The sequence below is a fragment of the Salmo salar genome, chromosome 28, assembly GCF_965601325.2.
Source record: "Salmo salar chromosome 28, fSalSal1, whole genome shotgun sequence".
NCBI lineage: Eukaryota > Metazoa > Chordata > Actinopteri > Salmoniformes > Salmonidae > Salmo > Salmo salar.
The window spans coordinates 28,860,304-28,879,190 of NC_138318.1; the positions used below are offsets into that span (position 1 = coordinate 28,860,304).

Here is an 18,887-nt window from a genome sequence, read left to right on the forward strand (position 1 = left end):
TGTATCACAACCGGCCATGATTGGGAGTCCCATAGGGCGGCGCACAATTGGCCCAGTGTCCGGGTTAGGGTTTGGCCAGGGTAGGCCGTCATTCTAAATAGGAATTTTTAACTGACTTGCCTAGTCAAATAAAGGTTAAATATATATTTTTTTAAATAGATGTGAACTTGTAGGGTGTGACATCGCAACTGAGCTTTGACAGCAGTTTAGTGCGCACTCGGCAGAGCGCCTATTCTTCATTGCGTGCGCGCTCATCTTAATCTTAGCGCTTCCTCTCTGCCAACGCGCGCGTTCCCGAGAGGGCTCGGTAGAAAATGGCGAGTCTGTGCAAGAGGCAGCAATGTACGATCGAGAGGCGAGGCTTTCGGCAGGATCTTGATTCGTGGCGGCACAAACTCATCCATTGTGTAGGTAAGGATGTTCAGAAATGCACGCCGAAGGGACAGGCGGGTTTTCAGGTACCAATTTCTGTAATTGTTCAATTCTTCGCTATCTACGTTGCTCAAATTCGGGCTGTGACCATCAGGGGCAACACAGAGCGACTTTTTTTGTCTTCAACTGTTCTATTTCCTCTCGACAGTCACTGTTGAGCGCAATGTAATATTGTTTACATCGGTATGTAATTACACGGCTCTCTGTATTATACGTTTACTATTTATTAATGCATTTGTATCTATCTGTTATCTGTGTATTTGTGGTTTTATCTGTAGTTTATAATTTGTTTAAAGGGCACTGTTAGTTGTAGAGGGAGTGTCAAACCGAGCAGGAATGATGCCTCGACCAATGAGCGCAGACTCCGTTTCATTGAGCTGCGCGCTCCCGCGTTATTTGACTGTATTTTGGTTGGGGGAGGGCGATGCTCGGGTCAACGAGCTTCTTCCAAATCAGCTTTCGGTAGCGCGCATTGCTACGATGAGGAAGTAAGGTTCGACCCTCTGATAGGGTGGAATTTGCTCCTTGAAAACAAAGCTAGTCAGGCAAGCACTTTTTGGCTACGCTAAATTCTTATTTCCTGCAATGTTTGTCAACATTATGTGCATTCTACTCCGCTAGTCTGAAACTGACTTGCAACACCTATGGATCAGTGTGTTCTTGCGCCAAGAAGTGGGATTAGTTTTTTTTGGCATTGCATCAACCTAACCTGTAATTACCTACTAATCTGGGGTGTATTCATTATGCAGATTCTATTGCAAAACGTTTCTTTAACATTAGCAAATGGAAGGAAACTGGGAGGGGCCTGCATTTGTCCAAAATAAACTTGTTTTACTTGTTTGGACTAATGATTACACCCCAGGTTCCTATTAGAATTCCCTAAAGTAAGTGTGTGTGTGTGTGTGTGTGTGTGTGTGTGTGTGTGTGTGTGTGTGTGTGTGTGTGTGTGTGTGTGTGTGTGTGTGTGTGTGTGTGTGTGTGTGTTGGTTCTGTGGAAATAACCAGTCCCAATTCTCAGTGACACTCACCTTCTTACAGAAGGAGTTAAACATACTGGCCAAGGAATTGCAACAATTTGTACATCTACTTGGGAAGTGGGTCAAATGTGTTTTTTTTTGGTGTTTGTTTTGTTTCACACTCTGCTGTTCTTGTACAGTGCATTTGGCCAAGCTTGAGTTGAGCATGCATGAAACGGGATAAAATATTTTGAACATAATAAAATGTGCAGCTTTTATTATGTAATGCTTTGGGGGGGAAATGCTTTGGTAGGTTACCGCTTCCATAGAAAAAAAACACCCATTTACCCCCGTTTCGTCACATGCTTACTGAAGACGACCCAGATCTCCGTTGTCTACTTAAAGCTGCAATATATAACTTTTTGGGCGACCTGTCCAAATTCACATTGACAGATCTATAACTAATATTTATTTCTCATTCAAATGAAGTCTAAGAAGCGGTAGGTCTGTTTTTATGTGCACTATTTCTATGCTTCCTGTTAAGTTTAGTTTATTTATTTTTTTACGTTCTGTACACAACCAAAAATGTTGTATTTTCAGCTGATGGAAAATATATTTCACAGCAGTTTAGATGGTACAATGATTCTCTACACTGTACTTGCTTGTTTTGTCACACAAACTAAAATGAGGTGACCTATTCTGATTTTTAGCAACCATAAAATGGCGGAGCGATTTCTGCGTAGTGCATCTTTATTGCAGTGAAAAGGGGGGGAGGGGGTGAAAGAGAAACCAAAACAAAGGTCATTCTTGCTGTCCATTGCTCCAGGCCAAGTCAGCCCCTATGGTCAGCCTTCCATCCTTGACCCAAAACTTTCCTGTTCCCCTGCTGCTATGCTACAGTATGGAGGCCTGGGGAGCAAACATCATAACATCTCCTATTATTACCTAATGTCAAGACAACACAAGGTTTTTGGTGGAGGGATGAGAGTAACACCACCGCCCTGCTCAAACTGAAATTGACAGTTTGTTCCTTGTTGTGTGTTTTCATGTGAACACTAAAGTAATGGAGAGGAGAGTGCTTGTCCAATAGTTTCTGCTGTTCTATCTGTCTGTGTCCACCAGCCTCCGTATGCAAACGTGCGTCTTCACCTGACGTTAATCCTCTGTCTTGTTTTGGCAATGTTTTGCATTCCAAATGGTTTGGAATAGTCTTAACAAGAACCATGAATGCCAATGAAACTTGAAAGTCCAATACAGATTCTATGGTGGAGAAAAAGTCGATTTTGGAGGGGGTCATACCAATTTCAGATGGGAACTGAACTGACTTATTTCAGTGCTGGGAGCGGGGTAACAAATGGCTGTGAATTAGGCTAGATGTGGTACTGTTAGGCTAGTTCAGATCACACTTCACTGCACCGCCCCAGAGCTGTGGTGGTCGAGGCAGGTAGCCTAGCTCTAAAATCCCACCAGTATTGGGTTGTAGCCCAGTTCCATATCTCTGTGGTAATTTTGAGGGTTCTGGGTTATTGTGCAGTGCTTATTTAGTCTTTCCTTGTTACAGACATGGTCGAAAGGTTTCCTCAAAGCAACAGTCTCGTAGTACCACCATGTAGCTTTCAGCTGAAGCCATGGCTAGTCCTAATTCTTTAGGATTCCCTTTTGAAGAGGACTGTATTATGGCTAGGGGCTTCAGGGCTAGGTGGAGGACCCCACCCCGCCTAAATAATAGTAGGGGAAACACTGTGGCGTCTCCAAACAAAGTCATGGCTGGCGGTTAGAAACATTTAGTGGATGTGCTTCTGTGAGCCTGTTCTGAGAGGCAGGCTAGCGTAGTTCCTTCCTAATGACACTGTTTATTTTCTACAGGAGCCATTGGTGTGGCCCGGGCCTGTGTTATTAGAGGGATGTGCTTAGACAAACAGTGCACAGGCTCTACATATTTACATTAGTGAAAATGTGTTCCATTTGACAGTAGATTATAGTTGACAACATAGTTATAAACCGTGTAGACGGTGCGTTTTCATCTTCATGCCTTGAATACACTGCTTATATCAGTACTTCAGCCATAGTTATGTAGCCAAGCTCGATTGGCAGAATTCTAAAGAATTGCCACTATAACTAGGCCTACATAAGAAGCCATTTCTCTGTGAAAGAACAGACAAAGCCTTCAGCACACATGCCTGCTAAAGCATTTTCTTAATGGAAGGCAGAATCCCCCCCTTACCCACCAATCATTCTTATTATAACCATTCTATTTCATCTCTTCACAGGTAGCCTACATTGTACTTTGTTGGGCTGCTTTGTATGATTTCCTCTAGGGATCTGCAAAAATATATTTAGAAAAAAAAGTGACTCACTGGAGTATCTGACAGACTTTGAAAAAGCAAATGTGAATTAGCTGTCAGTTTGGCAAGTGCCTCTGGCTGCTGGTAAGCTTTCTTGACTTGAACATTTTTGTGTTTGACAGCACATGGCGTTTTCTAGCTAATAGGCTATGTTCGAGTTTACACTTCCTCATCCAAATAATGACGCCATCTCACAAATCTATTCATTTTTAAGTGTTTTTTTTTTTTTTTTACCTTTATTTAACTAGACAAGTCAGTTTAGAACAAATTCTTCTTTACAATGACAACCCACTGTTCTCCAGTAGGCTAACTGCCTTGTTCAGGGGCAGAACAACAGATTTGTACTTTGTCAGCTCGGGGATTCGATCTTGCAACCTTTCGGTTACTAGTCCAACACTCTAACCACTAGGCTACCTGCCGCCCCAATGTTGATTACTTCTTGCCATCATTCTCCTGATGATAAGACAAGGCGTGTGCAGGGCTCAACATTAATGCTTGTCTGGGACAAGTAAAAAAAAAAACATGTTGGACAAGAATATACATTTCAAATCAAATTACATGTATTTGTAAAGCCCTTTTTACATTAGCAGATGCCACAAAGTGCTTTACAGAAACCCAGCCTAAACATCAAGCAATGCAGATTAGAGGTCGACCGATTAATCGTAATGGCCGATTTTTACAAGTTTTCATAACAATCGGTAATCGGTGCGGTGTTAATTTATCATTGAATCACAGCCTACTTTGCCAAACGGGTGATTTAACAAGCACATTCGTGAAAATAGCACTGTCGTTGCACCAATGTCTACCTAACCGTAAACATCAACACCTTTCTTAAAATCAATACACAAGTATATATTTTTAAACTTGCATATTCTGTTAATATTGCCTGCTAACATGAATTTCTTTTAACTAGGCGAAATTGTGTCACTTCTCTTGCGTTCTGTGCAACAGAGTCAGGGTATCTGCAGCAGTTTGGGCCGCCTGGCTCGTTGCGAACTGTGAAGACTATTTCTTCCTAACAAAGACAGCCAAATTCGCCAAACGGGGCATGATTTAACAAAAGCGCATTTGCACAACTGTACCTAACCATAAACATCAATGCCTTTATTAAAATTAATACACAAATATATATTTTTAAACCTGCGTATTTAGTTAAAAGAAATTAATGTTAGCAGGCAATATTAAACTAGGGAAATTGTCACTTCTCTTGCGTTCATTGCACGCAGAGTCGGGTATATGCAACAGTTTGGGCCGCCTGGCTCGTTGTGAACTAATTTGCCAGAATTTTACGTAATTATGACATGACGTTGAAGGTTGTGCAATGTAACAGGAATATTTAGACTTATGGATGCCACCCGTTAGATAAAATATAGACCGGTTCCGTATTTCACTTAACCTCTTGGGGCTAGGTGGGACGCTAGCGTGCCACCTGTGGTGCACTCCATCAACAGCAGGTGCATTTCAAGAGCGGCAAATTTGAATCCAAATAAATGTCAAAATTCAAATTTTTCAAAAATACAACTATGTTACACCATTTGAAAGATAAACATCTCCTTAATCTAACCACGTTTTACGATTTCAAAAAGGTTTTACGGCGAAAGCATAAATTTAGAGTATGTTAGGACAGTACATTTACAAGAGTTGTGTGTAATGTTTTGTCAAGTCAAAGACAGGGTCACCAAAACCATAAAACCAGCTAAAATGATACACTAACCTTTTACAATCTCCATCAGATGACACTCCTAGGACATTATGTTAGACAATGCATGCATTTTTAGTTCTATCAAGTTCATATTTATATACAAAAACAGCGTTTTACTATGGCATTGATGTTGAGGAAATCGTTTCCCTCCAATAACCGGCAGTCAAGTCAGCGTCAGAAATTAAATAATTAAAATTAGAAAACATTGGTAAAATATTATATTGTCATTTAAAGAATTATAGATTTACATCTTTTGAACGCAATCAACTTGCCAGATTTAAAAATAACCTTACTGGGAAATCACACTTTGCAATAATCTGAGCACTGTGCCCAGAAAAATACGCGTTGCGATACAGACTAGACGTCATGTTGGGGAGATCTAAAATCGAAAATACTATGTAAATAATCCATTACCTTTGATTCTCTTCATCAGATGTCACTTCCAGGTATCACAGGTCCATAACGAATGTAGTTTTGTTCAAAAAAGCTCATCATTTATGTCCAAAAATCTCCGTCTCGTTAGCACATGATGTAAGCCAGCCGGACTTCTCGTCATGAACGAGGGGAAAAAATATATTTCCGTTCGTTCAAACATGTCAAACGTTGTATAGCATAAATCATTAGGGCCTTTTTTAACCAGAACATGAATAATATTCAAGGTGGACGAATGCATAGCCTTTTATAACGTATTGGAACGAGGGTACCCAACATGAAGTAGCGCGCCAGGTGTCTAATGGGACATCACCGTTCCATGGCTCTTGTTCGGTCAGATCTCCCTCCAGAAGACTCAAAACACTTTGTAAAGGCTGGTGACATCTAGTGGAAGCAATAGGAAGTGCCAAAATATTCCTAAACCCCTGTGTTTTTCAATGGGAGAGGTTTAAACTCAATACAACACATCAGGTATCCACTTCCTGTCAGAAAATGTCTCAGGGTTTTGCCTGCCAAATGAGTTCTGTTATACTCACAGACACCATTCAAACAGTTTTGGAAACTTTAGAGTGTTTTCTATCCATATATAATAAGTATATGCATATTCTAGTTACTGGGTAGGATTAGTAACCAGATTAAATCGGGTACATTTTTTTTATCCAGACGTGCAAATGCTGCCCCCTAGACCCAACAGGTTAAAGAATAAATGTTTTTTTTTCGATATGATAGTTTCCGGATTTGACCATATTAATGATCTCAGGCTCGTATTTCTGTGTGTTACTATGTTATAATTAAGTCTATTTGATAGAACAGTCTGACTGAGCGGTGGTAGGCAGCAGTACGCTCGTAAGCATTTATTCAAACAGCACTTTCGTGCGTTAGCCAGCAGCTCTTCGCAATGCTTCAAGCATTGCGCTGTTTATGACTTCAAGCCTATCAACTCCTGAGATTAGGCTGGTGTATCCAATGTGAAATGGCTAGCTAGTTAGCGGGGTGCGTGCTAAAAGCGTTTCAAACGTCACTCGATCTGAGACTTGGAGTAGTTGTTCCCCTTGCTCTGCAAGGGCCGCGGCTTTTGTGGAGCGATGGGTAATGATGCTTCGAGGGTGGCTGTTGCCGATGTGTTCCTGGTTCGATCCCAGGTAGGAGCGAGGAGAGGGACGGAAGCTATACTGTTACACTGGCAATACTAAAGTGCCTATAAGGACATCCAATAGTCAAAGGTATATGAAATACAGAGAGAAATAGTCCTATAATTCCTACAATAACCTAAACCTTCTTACCTGGGAATATTGAAGACTCGTGTTAAAAGTAACCACCAGCTTTCATATGTTCTCATGTTCTGAGCAAGGAACTTAAACGTTAGCTTTTTTACATGGCACATATTACACTTTTACTTTCTTCTCCAACACTTAGTTTTTGCATTATTTAAACCAAATTGAACATGTTTCATTATTTATTTGAGGCTAAATTGATTTGATTGATATATTAAGTTAAATTAAGTGTTCATTCAGTATTGTTGTAATTGTCATTATTACAAACTCCCCCCCCCCCCCCCCCCCCCCCCTGATTTAATCGGTATCGGCTTTTTTTGGTCCTCCAATTATCGGTATCAGCGTTGAAAAATCATAATCGGTCGACCTCTAATGCAGATGTAGAAGCGTGTGGCTAGGCAAAAACTCCCTAGGAAGAAACTTAGAGAGGAACCAGGCTCTGAGGGGTGGCCAGTCCTCTTCTGCCTGTGCCTAGTGGAGATTATAAGAGTACATGGATATTAAGGCCTGATTGTTCATCAAGATGTTGGACATCACAATATCAAACAATTACTCTGATCAGAAGCCAACACTGGAATATTATTCAAATACATTTCATGAAAATAAATACACTTTCACATGTAGTCTTTTTAAATTGTATGTTATATGCATATTGGATACAGCCTCATGTCCAAACCGATGCTGACATGAGGGAGGCGCCAGAAAATGTAGCCAAACTTTAAGGAGACTTAATTACAAAATATAGGCTAAATGCCAGCCATGTTTGACAAATTATAATGAAGGGTAATTAATTTCCAAAGGCTTGATTCTGTCGATATACTCAAGGCATGGCTTGTCGAGGTCAAATGGTTACAAGACTTGAGTGAAGTACAGTGCCTGATGCGCGCCGCACAACACCCACCTTGAATCTGAGCAGAGGCGCTCAAGATTTTGAAATGATTTAACCATGAGCGTAATTGTTTAAAACCTGGACATTTTGTCATTATATGAAGTATGTCTTACCTTGTTTCAAAGTAGCGTAGCCAAAATACAACCATAAATGTTGAGGGAATTATTTTAAACACTTAATGTCATTGAAACCAGCATTTTTCTCATTCTATTGGTTTTCAAACTAATATTATTTCATTGTCCAGCAGCCAAAGGTGTAATCATAGTCATAATTAGTAACCCATGATAGTTGATGCATCTTTTTCTTCATTTCTAATGGATATTTTCATATTGGTCACAAAAGTGCAGTGCTTTTCCCACTTTATTGCATTATGGAACATTTTGCATTAACAGGCATTTGCGCATTGTTGCTCTTATAATATGAAGAAATACAACTATATCAACATTTGAAGGTAAGCAGGATAGTCCCAGAACTGACCGAGTCTGTTTTGAACCATAGACATAATAAAAATGATCTTCCCAGGGACGAAGAGACAACGGGACAACACTAATTTTGAGCCCTGGAGGGAATTACTTTATAAAGACCAAGTATTTGGTTGTAATTGTAATGTTGCAATATTTTATAGGCTAGGAAGGGTGGCCAACCATCCTCCAGGAGAGCTTTAAAGGGGCAGTGTTGTATTTTGAGACAGGCTTTTATTTTGTAAAGTGGTTCCTTGCATCAGCCAACAATGATGTAAAAATGAATCTTTTTTTTTTTTTTTTTACACAAGTGAGTTGAGCATTTGTCAAAATCTGACCTACTTGTCCAAAAGACAAGTGGCCAAAAAAAAGTCAAGCCTTGATGTGGAAACAATTTTCTAATGTACGTTGTTGGTCACCGGTTTTCCAGGGAGGGGTCCCTGGGCAAGAAATTGTTGGAGACCCCTTTATTTAGCACATCTATGTTTGGGATTAAATTGATGATTTCTTTCCAAGCATAGATAAAACCATGCCTTCTAATTGGTAGAATAATAATCTTGATTTGGTGCATAGCCTCATTGTAACGACCGTAGACTATGCCATAGGTCAGTCAGGTAGTCTTTCCAGAGAGATGCACCAAAACACCAACATACTTTATCACATGGCCTTCTAATTGGTTTTACCTAGAGACGTACATATGTGCGTGCGTAGGCTTTAGTCTCTGTAGGTTGTTATTTTAAGAGCAGAATTACACCATTGGACTGTTCGGTCACGATAGGTTTAGGATGGATTAGTTGAGCGTGTATTTGTTTCCCGTCCCAGAATGCTGTAAACCTTGCCATTTTCAATACTGTTACTGACACATTACGGCGCATAGTTAACGACACAGATTTTGACACCTATTGTTCCATCTCTACAGGACAGCACCCTAGACGATATGTTGAATGTCCTGTAGAATTTGGCTGACCCCATTTAGTCGACTGGTCAATGGTTTGGTCAATAGGCTGTTAGTCGACCGAGATTTCTTTAGTCGAGCAATCGCACATTTTTTTTTCTTTTTCTTTGGTGCACAAGACAGCTGTCTGATTGGCGCCTGTCTTAGTGGTGTAATCCATTGTGGAGGCCACGGGGATGGCACAGTCCACTCTAAGATGTGATACTTAAATTGTATATGATTATATTATGTAAAAATAATGCTGCAACAGTAATAAATGATTATTTTATAACATGCACTTTCTCCCACTTTGGATTCTGTCCGCGGTTCTGAAATATAGTCTTCAGTGCGCTGTAGAATTTAAACCTTTTCCTATGTTGCTATGTGCATAATAGCAAAGTTAAGCAGCATATTGGGATTGAGAACAATGCGGTGGAGGCAGCAGAGACGACGAACCAACCCTTGCCTTATTGTCTAAGAAAATTGAGGAGAGCGGAAAACCCCAACTTAATTGGGTCTATAATCAATAGCCCAACTGTTAAATGTGCCTGGCTTTATAAATCCTCCATATATCTACAGAAATAAGACATCCTGCTTCTGTTGCCTGTTTGTTTAATACCTACTGATTTTGTGTAATCTAACAGCACCTGTTTGTCACAAATAATATGCACACAACTCTCGCTCCTATACCCTCCTTTTTCTTGATCTTATTTTTGTTATTATGATGATCATCATTATAATAATGTCATTAGTAGGCTTAGTATAGAAACCTTGTGTAACCACCATCCAGCTACAGGACTAGGAGCGCATCCTGTTTAGTCTTAATACCCTAACTTAGGCCTATATTTCTATATTGAGATATATTTCTACATAGCATGAATGAATGAAATCAATCACACAGCATACAAGACATGCATGATGTGAAATGCAATCAAGCATTTTAGTTTTGTTATTTAATTTTAAAGGGAACTTTTAATATTTAGACTAAACAGTAAATAAACCAGAATTGACAAATGCATTTCACTGTTTTTAATCTCATTAATCTCAGATTACACTTATTTATTGAGAGTTGTTTACGGTTCCAAATGGTCAGAAAAAAGAATATTGTAATTTAACAGTAACTGTTTGGCACACAATAATACTCATGCAACGCTTGCTCATATACCCTCCTTTATCTTGATCTCCAGTAGTTTCTACAACTAAGTCAAATGTCTTCCACAGATCTGATTTCCCCTTTCCCGCCTGAGCAACCAGTAAACATTTGCCTGTTTTCAAGTTTATTTTTCATGCCCTCTGCATCCATTTTGCTGTCGACATTACTGTGATCGGAGTTTGTTATAACCAATTTATTGATGCTTATTTTTCATGTAAAGAGAAAGGGTTGAGGGGAATGTTTTTCCTAAACACATTTGGAATTTCAGTCATATAGTTTCTTACTGGTTTGGTTGAAAAGTTCTGTTACCAGAAAGTAAGTTGTAGCTTCAGCACGGACAGCGCAACAAACACTTGCTTTGCTGTGGTGCTTTTTTGCTGCAGTAGGGTGGAGAGCGAGACAATGTGCGCTTGCCACACAGGAACTCCCTGTCATTTATTTTGTGACCATCGGGCTCATTGACCGTGTATTAATTAGGGTTGCACATTTTTCGAAATATTCAGAGGTGGGAATTTATCGGAATTAACGGAAATGTATGAATACAATTTAAATGTAGATATTTTTTGCATTGGATATATTTACTATATCATATGGAGACAAACCTTTTACCTTATCATAAGTAGGCATAATTGCAAATTGATTAAATCCTTCCAATCGAAAAAAAACTAACAATTTAGTTACAAATTGAACTTTAATTGATTTTGCTCTTCACATGGGATGATTTCATTGAACAACAAAAGAAAGGGAATATTGAATGATCCATTGCATCTCCCAAAAATGTTTTCAACATACATCTGTAAAATGATAGTTTCTAGACTAAGGCTTTGGTTGTCTTCCTCTCAGGCTTCCATGTCTTCTCCCTGGACCTCCTCAATGTCCACCTCTTGAACATCAGACTCTGAGGCCTCAACTTCACTGTCACTTTCCAACCCTGTTGAGGATGGCTCGTTGTCAGGCTCAAAAAGCCTCAAATTTGCCCGGATGGCCACACATTTTTCACCCCTTGTATTGGTCAGCCTGTTGCGTGCTTTGGTGTGTGTTCCCAAACAAGGACCAGTTGCGCTCTGAGGCGGCTGATGTTGGTGGGATTTGGAGGATGGAGGCAACAGGGGAAAGACCCTCAGATCCACAAAGTCCCTTCCACCAGGTGGCTGATGAGATATGTTGGCACGACTGCCATATTGCATCTCCTTCCCAAAGCCCTTGCTTGGAAGTGTACTTCGCCAGACTGCCAATAACCTTTCCCTCATCCAGGCCAAGATGGCGAGACATGATAGTGATGACGCCATAGGCCTTGTTGATCTCTGCACCAGACAGGATGCTCTTGTCAGCATACTTGGGGTCCAACATGTACGCTGCGGCGTGTATGGGCATCAGGCACAAGTCTTCACGCTTTTTGATGCATTTCAGAACTGCAGTTTCCTCTGCTTGGAGCAACAGTGAAGTGGGCAGGGCAGTACGAATTTATTATATTACATCTGAAAGCAGAGTCTGAACATCAGACAGGATGGCATTGTCTCCCTCAATCCATGCAATGTCTACTGCTATAGGTTTCAGGCTGCTTACCACTCTCTCCCAAAATACATCATCTAGGAGGATCCCCTTGATGGGGCTGTCCATATCAGCGGACTGTGATATGGCCATTCCTTGGAGAGACTCCTTCCCCTCCAGAAGACTGTCAAACATGATGATGACACCACCCCAAGGGTTATTGCTGGGCAGCTTCAATGTGGTGCTCTTATTCTTCTCACTTTGCTTGGTGAGAAGAACCTAACCATTCCCTTGGCTCTCTTGTAGAGTGTTTTCATTGCCATGATGTCCTTGAGGAGCAGATTCAGTGCATGAGCAGCACAGCCAATGGGTGTGATATGAGGGTAGGACTCCTCCACTTTAGACCAAGCAGCCTTCATGTTCGCAGCATTCTGTCACTAGTGCAAATACCTTCTGTGGTCCAAGGTCATTGACTGCCTTCAGCTCATCTGCAATGTAGAGACCGGTGTGTCTGTTGTCCCTTGTGTCTGTGCTCTTGTAGAATACTGCTGGAGGGGTGGAGATGATATAGTTAATTATTCCTTGCCCATGACCGTTCGACCACCAATCGGATGATTGCAATAGTCTACTTTCTGATTTGCTTGACCTTCACTTGAACTCTGCATCCAGCAAATGAGTAGATAAAGCATGTCTGGTTGGAGGGGTGTATGCTGTGTGAAGAACATTCAGAAATCTCTTCCAATACACATTTCCTGTGAGCATCAGAGGTGAACCAGTTGCATACACAGCTCGAGCAAGACATTCATCAACATTTCTCTGACTACGTTCCTCCATTGAGTCAAAAAAACTTCTGATTCCAGGAGGACCATGAGCTGTTGCTATCGTTAATGTGTCTGTTTCATCATTCTCACCTCGAATAGAAGTAGAGGGACTTTTGTCAGAGGTTGCTTGTGAGCGCTGAGGGAACTGTATGCACTTGGCCAAATGATTCTGCATCTGTGTTGCATTCTTCACATATGATTTTTCTCAATATTTGCAAATATACACAGCTTTCCCTTCTACATTAGCTGCAGTGAAATGTCTGTCATTTTCCTGTAAAGATTAGAAAAGAATTTGAAAAAAAGGCCAAATATACAATTCCATGTACAGATAGATTGAACAACTCCTTTGTAAGAAGTGCTTTTGAAATTAAACATGTATGGAAACAGATGAATTAACACTCCTCAGTTCACAGGCTCAAGCAAGCTAAAACCCACATTGTAGCTAAAACTAACTAGCAGAAATTGTTAGAAATGATTTAAACACACACAGGCTGCTATTTACTAGTTAACAAAACATGTCATATTCACCCCACCCAGTATTGTAATCAAAACTTACCATAAAGCATGTAGTCCTTGGCTCAGACAGTGTATTAGTGTGGGCTCTATAGCATCTCATTAGTATGCAAGATCTTGAGAATCAGCTGTACATGTGACGGAAGAGTGCACTGTGCATGCAGAGGGTTGCAATTCCATTGAATTGGGGATAGTGTAACCAAAATATGCCACAAGACCTAGAATTGCCTTGTGTATCCCACAAAAAATATGTCACTGTTATAAGCTAACTTTTTTGAATTCAGGAAATTTACAGAAAAGTTTCCGACCCTTTGCAACCCTAGTCTTAATTATTTAATCAAATAGTGTGCTTAAAGCATCAGACAAGCTCAGTGCATATGTAGTGGATTTTATTCAAACACATAGGGTGTGTTTGTCTGTATATAGAAAAATACTGTCAACCAATTTATTTAAATATTTTTTTGTCTGACATCCCTAATAAATATGAATGTTTAGGCAAATACATGTGTATTAGCTACACAATTAGGATGTTTTCGGGTTGAAGAAATATAGCATAGGCTAGCCCTGTGTGCTTGGCTTTAGTCTGCTCTGATTCTGATGCATTAAGCCTTGCTCTAGCATTTCCTTTGTGCTGTGCAGTGGAGGCTCCTCAGAGGAAGGGGAGGACCATCCTCAGTGAATTTCATAATTAAAATGGTAAAACATTAAAGGGATGATTTTTAGATATAACTTTACTAAATATAATCACGTCACCAAATAGCTCATTAAAACACACTATTTTGCAAAGAAGCTCTACAGTAACCTCAACAGCACTCTGTAGGGTAGTACCATGGTGTAGTCGGACGACCGCTAGCATCCGTCCCCCTCTCGGGTACATTGACTTCAATACAAAACATAGGAGGCTCATGTTTCTCACCCCCTTCCATAGACTTACACAGTAATTATGACAACTTTCAGAGGACGGCCTCCAGCCTCTTGCAGCATGGACTGACATGTTGTCCACCCAATTAAAGGATCAAGTAATTAATGTAGTACTTAAAGCATAAACTACAGCTAGCTAGCACTGCAGTGTATAACATGTGGTGAGTAGTTGACTCAGAGAGAGAGAGAAACAATTAACAAATTCATTTCTTCCAAAATGGAGAAGCAAGAGAAATTAGAGATTTTGTATTTCTTTCAGTTTCACTTACTTAGCTAGAAAATGCAACTAGCTAGTGTAGCCTACTTAAACATCCTGCTCAAACACAGATTGCTATGTTAGCTTGCTGGCCATGACTTTCCAACACAGCACTGGAACTCTTCCAAGTCAAAGTAAGCTTTTGGTATTACAAATTTTATTGCAGCCAGGCCCGTCGGTGTAACTGTTTACTGACTGTACACTAATGTTACTGCATGATTGTAGTGGGTTTACTTAAGCAATAAGGTCTGAGGAGGTGAAATATATGTTCAATAACCACGGCTAAGGGCTGAAGTTATGCCCAACGCCGAGTGCCTGGATACAGACCTTGGCCGTGGTATATTGGCCATATAACACAAACCCCAAAGGTTGCCAACATAAGTAGAGCAGTAAAACTAAATGTTTTGTCATACCTGTGGTATACTGTCTGATCTACCATGGCTTTCAGAAATCAGGGATCAAACCACCCAGTTTATAATAATGCGTTAGTTCTATTAGCTATGTTGACAATAACGTTACTTTAGCTGATATCGTGACATCGATGTAGGCTGTGTGTAGCAGTGATATGGTTTGGCTTGGAAAGGATTTTTTTGGCTGGTCACATACAGCTGATGTGTTGTGCCTTGAAGTCCACAAGGGAAGAGAAGGAATACAACGTGGCTGTTATGAATGTGAACTGTGTTTACGTGTGATCGGGTGTATTCATTCCGCCGATTCTGTTAACTTTTCTTAAACGGAAGCAAACGGAACAAAACGAGGATAAACATACCTGAATTTGTCCAATAGAAACTCTCGTTTGCAACTGTTGGACTAATGATTACACCGTAGATCAGCTACATGCAGGCAAGAGTGTGCAAGGCGGTATTGAATGCCAATGTCTGTCACCTTAAATTTGTCTCTAGACCTGTGTGCAGCTACGTTGTAAACGTTCATTCATAGGCTAGGTTGTAGCAACCTCATGAAAATGTGAGTATCATGTAGTAGCCTAAACCTATGGATGTTACATTGAACTGGGTGAATGGAATATGAATGACAGTCATCCAACATGCTGTAATAGACATAAGACAATGCTCATGAAGGGAAAAAAATATCTTCCTCATCTTAAACGTCACTGACTGGTGCTGTGTGTTTGTGTGTGTGCAAGATCAGCCTCACTGCTACATGTGATCATATGTTGAAGCTTACATCATATTATAAACATGCACTTCTTTTGAAGCATTAAAATACCCTTAAACTGATTTATTGTTGTGACGACCGGCCCCAGACCGCAACTTGTTTTAGTTAAGCTGATTCCTTTCTGGTGATCTACGCTGAAGGAGAGACGCTCTCCGATTAGGCTTTTATTAAGATCGCCTCTGTGTTGCTCCCTGTGAAGGCTGCTTAGGGGAGACTAAATGTCAGCCATAACCCTATACTGTCTGGAGTAGAGAACAGTGATTGGGAGAGAGGGAGCATGGGACACTGCCCCTAACTGAGAGGAGAGGATGTACCTTGATGATGAAATGTTTGCATACTATTAACATTTGGAGAGGGAGACGTGCCTCAGTGCATGACGTTGTTACGTTTTCTCCAGCTCAAACTGTGGTGTAAGGTCTTAGAGCCTTAATTTCACTGCTTAGAAATTGCCAGGATTTTAAAGTAGGCTAGGGAGTGTGCCCTCAAAGTCCCTTATTTTTCTTTTACCAATAGGATTTTGATTCACATAGCCTACTGAATCAATTGACCTAAAATAGAAGTGACTCGTTCTGCTATAGCTGCTATTGTTTCAGAGATGTAGTCTGTTTTATTTTGATGAGTTCGTCATCTCTTTTCACTCTTCCCCATCATCCAGCCATCAATAACGACAAAGCTGACCCATGCACGCACACTCACAGAAATATAACCATCCAGTATCATCAGTCAGATTTTATTTTCCTGTGAACTCAGCAGGAAACTCTCTCAAACATCCTTATCTACATGCATACATGCATGCATGCATACATGCATGCACACATACAGTTGAAGTCGGAAGTTTACATACATTTAGGTTGGAGTCATTAAAACTAGGCTTTCAACCACAACACAAATTTCTTGTTAGCAAACTATAGTTTTGGCAAGTCGGTTAGGACATCTACTTTGTGCATGACACAAGTAATTTTCCAACAATTGTTTACAGACAGATCATTTAATTTATAATTCATTGTATCACAATTCCAGTGGGTCAGACATTTACATACACTAAGTTGACTGTGCCTTTAAACAGCTTGGAAAATTCCAGAAAATGTCAGGGCTTTAGAAGCTTCTGATAGGCTAATTAACATAATTTGAGTCAATTGGATGTGTACCTGTGGATGTATTTCAAGGCCTACCTTCAAACTCAGTGCCTCTTTGCTTGACATCATGGGAAAATCAAAATAAATCAGCCAACTCCTAAACGCCTGAAGGTACCACGTTCATCGGTACAAACAATAGTACGCAAGTATAAACACCATGGGACCACGTAGCCGTCATACCGCTCAGGAAGGAGACGCATTCTGTCTCCTAGAGATGAACGTACCTTGGTGCGAAAAGTGCAAATCAATCCCAGAACAACAGCAAAGGACCGTGTGAAGATGCTGGAGGAAACGGGTACTAAAGTATCTATATCCACAGTAAAACAAGTCCTAAATCGACATAACCTGAAAGGCCGCTCAGCAAGGAAGAAGCCACTGCTCCAAAACCGCCATAAAAGCGGATATATTGAAGCAACATCTCAAGACATCAGTCAGGAAGTTAAAGCTTGTTCGCAAATGGGTCTTCCGAATGTACAGTGACACCAAGCATACTTCCAAAGTTGTGGCAAAATGGCTTAACCTGTTAGGGCTAGGGGGCAGTATTGACACGGCTGGATAAAAAACATACCCGATTTAATCTGGTTACCACTCCTACCCAGTAACTAGAATATGCATATACTTATTACATATGGATAGAAAACACCCTAAATTTTCTAAAACTGTTTGAATGGTGTCTGTGAGTATAACAGAACTCAAATGGCAGGTCAAAACCTGAGAGATTCCTTTACAGGAAGTGGCCTGTCTGACCATTTCTTGAACTTGTTTTCCATCTCTATCATTTACTAAGGATCTCTGCTCTAACGTGACACTTCCCACGTCTTCCATAGGCTCTCAGAGCCCGGGAAAAAACAGAATGTCGTCATTCCAGCCCCAGGCTGAAACACATTATCGCCTTTCTCAAGTGGCCGATCAAGGGACACTGGCTTATGCGCGTGACCCCGACCGCCCCTTTGGGATTTTTTCCTCTGTTTGCCGAAAAGGAGATTCCCTGTCGGAATATTATCGCTTTTCTACGAGAAAAATGTCGTAAAAATTGATTTTAAACAGCGGTTGACATGCTTCGAAGTACGGTAATGGAATACTTAGAATTTTATTGTCACGAATTGCGCCATGCGCGCGACACTTCTTTACTATTTCGGATAGTGTCTGGAACGCACGAACAAAACGCCGCTATTCGGATATAACGATGGATTATTTTGGACCAAACCAACATTTGTTATTGAAGTAGCAGTCCTGGGTGTGTATTCTGACGAAGACAACAAAAGGTAATCAAACTTTTATAATAGTAAATATGATTATGGTGAGTGCTAAACTTGCCGGGTGTCTAAATAGCGAGCCCGTGATGCCTGGGCTATGTACTTAGAATATTGCAAAATGTGCTTTCACCAAAAAGCTATTTTAAAATCGGACATATCGAGTGCATAGAGGAGGTCTGTATCTATAATTCTTAAAATAATTGTTATGCTTTTTGTGAACGTTTATCGTGAGTAATTTAGTAAAATGTTAGCGAATTCCCCGGAAGTTTGCGGGGGGTATGCTAGTTCTGAACGTCACATGCTAATGTAAAAAGCTGGTTTTTGATATAAATATGAACTTGATTGAACAAAACATGCATGTATTGTATAACATAATGTCCTAGGGTTGTCATCTGATGAAGATCATCAAAGGTGAGTGCTGCATTTAGCTGTCTTCTGGGTTTTGGTGACATTATATGCTGGCTTGAAAAATGGGTGTCTGATTATTTCTGGCTTGGTACTCTGCTGACATAATCTAATGTTTTGCTTTCGTTGTAAAGCCTTTTTGAAATCGGACAGTGTGGTTAGATTAACGAGAGTCTTGTCTTTAAATGGCTGTAAAATAGTCAGGATAGCAGTGGCTGTTACGTAGGTGGGACGAATTCGTCCCGCCTAGCCTAGAGAGGTTAACCTGTCTGGGATAGGGGGCAGTATTTTCACAGCCTGATAATAAACGTACCCGATTTAATCTGGTTACTAC

General features: G+C 40.5%; 1 protein-coding gene across 1 annotated transcript in view; it reads left to right on the forward strand.

Moving 5' to 3' along the window:
• The first annotated feature begins 289 nt into the window (after positions 1-289).
• Positions 290-18,887, forward strand: part of LOC106589767 (uncharacterized) — a 77,057-nt gene continuing 58,459 nt past the window's right edge. Inside the window, exon 1 of the mRNA XM_014180097.3 lies at positions 290-411. Within this exon, the coding sequence (XP_014035572.3) occupies positions 315-411 (97 nt within the window). The 5' untranslated portion in view covers positions 290-314. The remainder of the gene's footprint in view (positions 412-18,887) is intronic.